Here is an 8292-nt window from a genome sequence, read left to right as displayed (position 1 = left end):
AGCCCTGAAGGATGTACATTTTCTGTTTTGACTCTTTGACAAGTGTCACACTTAGAAACCCATTTGTTTATGTCATCCTTAATGTTTGGCCAATAGAATATAGAATTGATACTCTTGTACGTGCCCTGTTGACCAGAATGCCTCTCAAAGGTGACTGGTGTAAAGCTTCAAATATCTTAAGACTTAGATCAACTCCTCTCCCTACATAAATCTTGTCTTCTTATCTTATGACTCTTTGAGTCAAAGTGAGCTTAGGTTTAGCCCAAGGTGTTGTAACCAGCACAATTATAAACTGCAAGGCTGCAGGGTCATGCTCATAAGACATCTCTATCTCCTTCACCCATATAGGTTCTACTGCAGAAATAGCATTTAGTGTAGGCTCCTTTTCCAATCTTCTAGATAGGGCATCTATTACCCCGTTTCAGTGCCCTTTTTGTACTGGACCTCATATCCAGTCCCAATAGTTTAGTCAATCCCTTTTGTTGTAGTGCAGTGGTTACCCTTTGTTCTAATAGGTACTTTAGACTGTGGTGGTCAGTCCTAATAATGAAATGACTGCCTTGTATATAGTGTCTCCATCTGTCCACAGCAGATAACACAACCATATATTCCTTCTCATAGGTTGACACCCCCAAGTGTCTAGGAGCTAGTGCTTTGCTAAAAAAGGAATAGGCCTGTCTTCTTGCATCAACACTGCACCCATTCTTTTTGAACAAACATCAGTCTCAATGATAAATTTTTTAGTAAAGTCTGCTAGAGCTAGTACAAGAGCTATTATCATGGCTTCCTTAAGCTGAGAAAATTCCTGTTCAGCTTCTTGATTCCATTGGAAGGCATTCTTCCTCAGTAGGTTGGTTAGAGGTCTACTAATGATTCCATAGGACTTAATGAATCTTCTGTAATAGCATGTCAGTCCCAAAAATCCCCTTAAAGCTTTAATTGATTTGGGAACAGGCCAAGTAGACATAGCCTTAATTTTGGAAGGGTCAGTAGCCACTTCTTCTCCAGATATGATGTGGCCTAAGTAATCCACCTTAGGTTGCCCAAATGAACACTTGAACATCTTGGCATAGAGTTTTTATACTCTTAGTACTTCTAATACCTTTCTAAGATGGACCACATTAGTAGTAATGGAAGAACTGTAGACCAAAATATCATCAAAGAATACCAAAATAAATTTTCTCAAGTAGGGTTTAACAACTTGATTCATTAAGGACTGAAAAGTGGTTGGGGCATTAGTTAGGCCAAAAGGCATAACTCTAAACTCATAGTGCCCTAAGTGAGTCCTAAATGCTGTTTTATAGATGCCTCCTTCCCCTATTCTAATCTGATAATATCCTGGCCTTAAATCAATTTTAGAGTATATGCTTGACCCACATAATTCATCCATCAGATCATCCACTAAAGGAATGGGAAACTTGCCTTTTATGGTTATGTTATTTAGTTCTATATAGTCAATACAAAACCTCCAGCTCCCATCTTTCTTATTAACTAGTAGAACATGAGAAGAGAAAGAGGAGTGACTGGGATGGATAAGCCCATTGTGGAGCATGCCATTAATCTATTTTTCTATATCATTCTTCTGAAAAAAGCTATATCTGTAAGGCCTTATACTGACTGGATTAGCATATGTTTTCAGAGGAATGTGGTGAACATGATTCCTCCTTGGTAGTAGAGTTGTGGGTTCAACAAATACATCTAGAAATTGCTGAATGATTGAGTTGATAGCTGGGGTACATTCTCTTAACTCTACACTTCTGAAGCTGAAATGATAAACAAATGAGCCCATACTGTCTTCCCCCTTTTAATAAGTTGTTTTACTCCATAAGCAGACATGCTTCTCAATTCCCCCGACTATAGATGCCTTTCAATTCTACCCTTTTCCCTTTATGTGTAACATCTACCTTATATTCCATAAAGTCCAGGAGCACAGAATTGTGCTTCTTCATCCAATATTCTCCTAGAATCATTTCATTGCCACCTAATCTTAAGTCTCACAGAGTCTTCAAACTCCACTCCTTGAATTTTCCATTTGAAAATAGGGCAAGTGTGATAACTCATCACATAATTTCTATTGGCCACAATAACCCTCGTAGGAGAAGTATCTTTGATTACACACCCAATCTTCTTAGCAGTTTCCATATCTAGAAAACAATATGTGCTGCCTGAATCTAACAGAATAGACATACCGTTCTTTTTAGATTCTCCTTTCAACCTAGTGGTGTTTGGGACCTAAGTTCCTGACAAGGCATTCAAGCTGACTGCCTCATCTATAGCTTCTTCCTGTAATTCTAGGTTTGCTTCCTCACACCCAATCTTTGTTGGTTCCTCTCCCTCCTGATCAATGGTTGCAGAGATAGCATTCAACTGCTTCTGTTTGCACAAGTACCCTGGGTAATATTTATCCCCACATTTGTAACATAATCCTTGAGCCCTTCTACTCTTAAACAACTTATTTCCCTAGATACCAACTGAGTTGCTAGGAAACTTAGTAGCTTGGTTTATATGCCCTGCACTTAACCCCTTGAAATCTTTCCTTCTTACTCAAGGACTCTAAGAGATTATCCTAATGTCTAGCCTTCTCTACAGCTTTACTGAAAGAATAGGGATCCAACATTTTAACTGAATGTCTAATCTCTTCCTTCAATCCTTCAATGAAGAATTTTACAATTTTTTTTTGGAATTATAAGATTTCTAAACAGCACCTATGCTTTCAATTCTTCAAATTCCTCCAGATATTCATTAACAGATCTTTTTTGTTCAATGTTTTTGAATTCACCAATTAGATTCAGTTTACTATTAGTTGCTCCTTGGAATCTATTACAAATTTCTATACTAAAATCTATCCATCTAACTATGCCTTTACTGATGTGATAGGAGAAAAACCATGACTCAGCATTACCATTAAGGTAAAGAACAACTTCCTCCAGTTTCTGTTGTGGGTCTGTTATGTGGTTGTACTGGAAGTACCTCTTGCATTTGCGCAACCAGGCACATGGATCTTCTCCTTCAAAATATGGAATTTTCCACCTTGAATGAGAGAAATTCCTTTTTGATCGACCCAATGAAGATTCTCCATTTTCCCCAGCTCGCATGCGATTACCAGACCCCATAAGCTGCAGTCCTTTAGTTGGTGCGCTTCCAAAATCCCTCCTTGTGGAGAAATCACTTTCTTCAACAGTTTGTCAATTTTGTTGCCCAATTCTTCAATTCTCCAGTCATTTGATAACATGTAGCTCTGTAATTGTGCTTCTAGTTTTTTGACTGATTCATCCGGAGACTTAGACCTTGTTTCTGCTCCTATCATCTTGAATTGGCGAGCAAATTGCCCTGATACCAATTGTAATGGACTTATAAAATTGAAATGCAAAATTAGCTAAAGAATACTGAATATTCAACAATCAGCTTTATTTATTGATCTTCAACTCAATTACATTGGACTATTACAAATTGATTAAGAGCCACTCCATCGATAAGCTCAATCCTGAAAGAAGAATTAAGATAAATTAAGAAGAAGAAGAAGAAAGATCGAGAAGAGAGAATGGGAGTTAGAATATTTGAGAGGGAGAAAGAAATTGTACCGGTCCAAAACTGAATTCTTTGGGCTCAAGTCAATTATGTTATAACAGCCCAACTCCACATAACAACCCACTAAATACCTAATTATCTCCACCGTTGGATTAAAAAAATTTGGGCCCTTGGATCTTGTATTGAATCCCTAATCTCTTATACATCTCATCTTCCGACATAAGCTTCCCAAACCTAATAGTATTCCTCCTATGGTTCATCTTTTGAAAAGTCTCACTCTGTTTCTAATTCCTACGAGTATGAGATTTCATATGGCTACAATCTTAACTCTAGATGGAACGAATACCCTGACTATGACTGGAATGAAAGTGAAGTGAGACAACCACCCAATAGGATTATGGTAATTTCGAAGAGCTTATGTATGAGTTCATAAATAGTATTAAAGAGAGATTTATACAAAATGATGAAGCCATTAAGAACCTAGCAATGCATATAAGTCAATTAGTAAGTATACTTTTAGAAAGCTCATTACATTTTGATGGTTAATATATGAAAGAGATACCTTGTGAGAATGAGCCTACCCAAGAAGAAGAGCATCTACATAGAGAACTTTTCACTTTGCAAGAAGGCTATGATTCAATTAAGATGAGTGAAGATGAGGCTTTGGTTGATTATGAAGCAATAGAAGAAGAATTCAAACCCCCATCCACCTTTTCACATTTACAACCTTTAGTAAAAGAGAATGAAAAACAAATGGTCTTGGACATGCTAGAAGAATATTCACATGACTTTTCTTCTTTGTTTTTTTATTTTAACCTTGATCACGTGAATGTTATTACTGGGATTTACAGGAAAATGCATGTATTAATGTTGTGAAAGAATGCATGAACAAGTTGAGGATCATCCCGAAGGAACAATTCACTGCTCAAAACGAGGCCAAGCAAGAAAGAAAAGAGCGGGTCTTGCAGATATCCTCAGATGAATTGGACCTAATGAGCTTTAAAAAAGAATCTTAATGCATGAAAATGAGTAATAAATTCAAAATCAGAGTTCGTTAGTTCTCGAAAATAGAATAAATTCAAGGGGTTTCCTTTACCTCTTGCCTTTTATTTGTGTGTCATGGAGACATGCCATAATTTAAAGTGTGGGGTGCGAGATATAAATATGTATATGTGTATTGTTTTCTCTTATCTTTGTGTGTTCTTCGTCATTCTTAAAAAAAAGATTGAGACTTTTCCAACGATGGATCTCCTAGACAATTTTCTTGAGGGATTAAAATAAAAACAAAAAAAATCAATTTTTTATTTATTTAAAAAATGTCTTTTACTCTTTTTCTGTTAGGTTGTGTAACAATTGCTCCGTAGTTTTTCTTTGTGCCGCGGTTCTTTTCCAAGAGTTTTGCTTGAATCAGGTGTAGTTAGTTTTTCTTTTCTTAGAAGTAAAAAAGCTAGTGTCGTGTTAATTGGAGGCAATCTTTATTGACTTTGTTGTGCCTTGAGAGGAGTGTGTGCCTTAGTTGTGACGCCTAGATTCATTTCTTGACTCCCTAATATGATTGATTTTGCTTAACTACTTTGACTAGATAATTATAATAGATCTGGTCCTGAGTGAGTTATATATGTGCTGTGTGTGTGAAATTCTTGTTGATATTCCGTGCATGTCATTTGATTTCTGAACATGATGAAGGAATACAATGCAATAATTGATTTCTACTGGTCACCATTGCTAGTGAAATCAAATTGTGATGATCCAGTGAAGCACCGTATCTAGGATCGAATTATCAGAATTGAGGCAATTGAAAAACATGCTAGGCATTTGATTGATGATGATATTCTCATCTTTGATTCCTTCACCTGGTGGCTTGAATCCCAAATGACACTTCTTTAAGTTTATTCCATGAAAATAACTAGTTTTGAATTCACAGTCTATACCAAGCATTTCATATTTGGATTTAAGTGAACACTAAATCACTATTTTTATCAGGTCGCCTTATAGGTGATCAGATTGTGTAAATATTTTTGATATTGTCAGTGTATAGAACTTAAATTTTTCATATTTCCATGCCATCTTTACACAGGTGGGGATCTTTTTAAATCTTTGATGCAATCTACAAGAAGGTTGGAATGAAACTGCGGCGCTACAAGATGGCCTTAATAACATGGTTAGATTGGTTGGAATTTCAAATTGACAGACAAAAGACAAGATTATTTTTCATGAGCCTCTCTCCTCCTCATAGAAAGTATGATAATGACTGAGTTTGTTTGTCCACATAAGTCTAAGTACTTTTACAAACAATTAAAGATTGATTTCTTTTCCTTTTTTGTTTTGTTTTTACATGCAGTGCTACAGATTGGGGCATGGGAAATGATCAAATTGCTACAATGAAACAAAACCAATATCAAGAAAACAGTATTGGGGAAGTGAAAATGATGTAAAGATGATGGAAATAGCAGAGGAAATTGTAAATTAACATATTTTTCAATTTATTTTGAATTAATCTAACTTTCATCTCAAAATTTGATTTTGTATGCCTAGGTTTGGATTGGATTTTGACCCGTAGGTATCCATTTTGACCAGTTATTCAGACAGCCTAACAGGTCATTTCTAATTCAGTTAAGTGAATACAATAATTGTGGGGTCCATACCTCACCTACTAAATAAAGAAAAATGTGGTAAAGTTGGAGAAGACAAAATAGGAGGCTAAAAAATTTGCAAAAGTTTGGGTGGCTGGACTTTGTAAATTTTGAACCAATCAGATTGGTTGGGTAGGTGAAAATTGTGCCTATAAAAGAAGCTATTCATTACTCATTGAAGACACACCAAAAAAAACTAGAGAAGCTAAGCAGAAAGCAAAGCAGTGGGAGTAATCCACAGATTGTTGTCTGTGAGATAAATAGTGAGTGGTAGTCATATTATAGTGAGGTGTCTTTAAATAAAGAGTGTTATTTCTTTCAAAATTGTAGTAGTCTCTTGACACTACCAAGTTATAATATTATAGTGGTTATATTGCTCCGCTTGGGTATTGTATTTTACCCCATTAAAAGAGTTGATGTCGTTATTACTCTCTTATTTTATTATTATTTGCCGTGAATATTATTCCTGAGCGGGATTATTATTTTTTCCCAACAACATAGTATCAGAACCATGGCGAATAATGGTCCGCTGTCTTTTCAGTACCCCCGTCTTACAAAAGATAATTATGAGAAATGATGTCTACGTATGAGAGCCATTCTTGGCTGTTAGGATATGTGGGAAATTGTAGACAGAGGGTATGCAAAACCCGATAATGAGGAAGCTCTACCTTAAAATGAAAAAGATGTCTTGGCAAAGACAAGGAAGAAGGATCAACAAGCCCTCACGCTCATCCACCAATGTTTAGATGAAGAAATGTTTGAGAAGGTGGCCGATGCTACCACTTCAAAGGAAGCTTAAGAGATTTTACAAAATTCTCTCCAAGGAGTTGACAAGGTGAAGAAGGTAAAACTTCAAACTCAAAGGGCTGATATTGAAGTTTTAAAAATGAAAGAATCCGAATGCATTTCAAATTATTGTTTAAAAGTGAAGGCTGTTGTAAATCAGTTGAGAAGATATGGAGAGGACATAGAAGATGTCCGTGTGGTAGAAATGATCCTTTGCACTTTAACACCTAAATTTGATTTTGTGGTGTGTGCTATTGAAGAGTCTAAAGATTTAGACTCTATGACGGTGGAGCAATTGGAGGGTTCTTTACAGGCCCATGAAGAAAAGATTAAGAGGAGACAAAAAGTGCAATTGGAGCAACTTCTTAAAACTCAGGCATCCTTTAAGGATTATGGAGGTGAAAAAAGCTATCGAGGGAATGGACGAGGCCGAGGCCGTGGTGGTAATGGAAGAGAAAGAACTAATAATAACAACTTCAAGAATGAATTTAAAATCCACCAAACATTCAGAGGTCGTGGTCGTGGACAAAGAGGAGGAAGAGGATGTGGCTACTACCAAGAAAATAATGGACAAAGGTATGACAAATCAAAAATTGAGTGTTATAGTTGTCATAAATTTGGCCATTACTCTTGGGAATGTAGTAGCAATGTTGAAGAAAAAGCTAACCTTGTTGACGACAAGAAAGAAGGAGTTGAGTCAACGTTGTTGATGGCACTCAAGGAAGAAGATAGAGATGATTGCAGCTCGTGGTATTTGGACAATGGAGCAAGCAATCATATGTGTGGATGCAAAGAAAAGTTTGTGGATATCAATAAAATGGTGAGAGGTAATATGTCCTTTGGAGATACCTCAAAAATTCAAATCGAAGGGATATGTACGATTCTGATCTCTTGTAAAGATGGTAGTCACAAGTTAATTCAAGATGTTTATTATGTGCCAAAATTAAAAAGTAATATTTTAAGTTTGGGACAACTTCTTGAAAAGCAATATGACATCCACATGAAAAATATGCATATTTAGCTTAGAGATTCAAGTGGAACTCTAATTGCTAAAGTACACATGGCAAAGAATAGGTTATTTTTTTTGAATCTTAAGACAATTGATGCAAAGTGTTTAAAGGCTAATGTTCAAGATGAATCATGGTATTGGCACATGCAATTTGAGCACTTGAATTTTGAAGCACTTAAATCAATGGGAGAAAAGAACATGGTACATGGGATACCATCAATCAACCATCCAAATCAATTGTGTGAACCTTTGTCTTCTTGGAAAACATGCAAGGAGGAGTTTTCCAAAGAAGACCATGTCAAGATCAACCAAACCGCTTCAGCTTGTTCACACTGA

The 8292-nt window shown here is 36.2% G+C and overlaps 2 protein-coding genes across 2 annotated transcripts; one reads left to right on the top strand and one right to left on the bottom strand.

The window, feature by feature from the left end:
* Positions 1-646: 646 nt before the first annotated feature.
* LOC138885595 (uncharacterized mitochondrial protein AtMg00860-like) lies at positions 647-1063 on the bottom strand. The gene has a single exon (XM_070166558.1). It carries the CDS (start codon positions 1061-1063, stop codon positions 647-649), a length of 417 nt encoding a protein of 138 aa, XP_070022659.1.
* A 5984-nt stretch (positions 1064-7047) lies between these two features.
* On the top strand, positions 7048-8292 carry LOC138885594 (uncharacterized). Its single transcript, XM_070166557.1, has 2 exons — positions 7048-7767; positions 7969-8292. The coding sequence occupies exons 1-2, from the start codon at positions 7048-7050 to the stop codon at positions 8290-8292; spliced, it is 1044 nt and encodes a 347-aa protein (XP_070022658.1).

This window comes from Nicotiana sylvestris, chromosome 2 (assembly GCF_000393655.2).
Source record: "Nicotiana sylvestris chromosome 2, ASM39365v2, whole genome shotgun sequence".
Classification (NCBI taxonomy): Eukaryota; Viridiplantae; Streptophyta; class Magnoliopsida; order Solanales; family Solanaceae; genus Nicotiana; species Nicotiana sylvestris.
This window is presented reverse-complemented; position numbering and strand designations above follow the sequence as displayed.

Excerpts from the sequence above, each read along its gene's own strand:
- LOC138885594 (XM_070166557.1), top strand. The coding sequence starts at position 7,048 with ATGAAAGAATCCGAATGCATTTCAAATTATTGTTTAAAAGTGAAGGCT. Across the intron at positions 7,768-7,968 it reads TTGTGGATATCAATAAAATG|CTTAGAGATTCAAGTGGAAC; the intron begins GTGAGAGGTAAT and ends ATGCATATTTAG.
- LOC138885595 (XM_070166558.1), bottom strand. The coding sequence starts at position 1,063 with ATGTTCAAGTGTTCATTTGGGCAACCTAAGGTGGATTACTTAGGCCAC.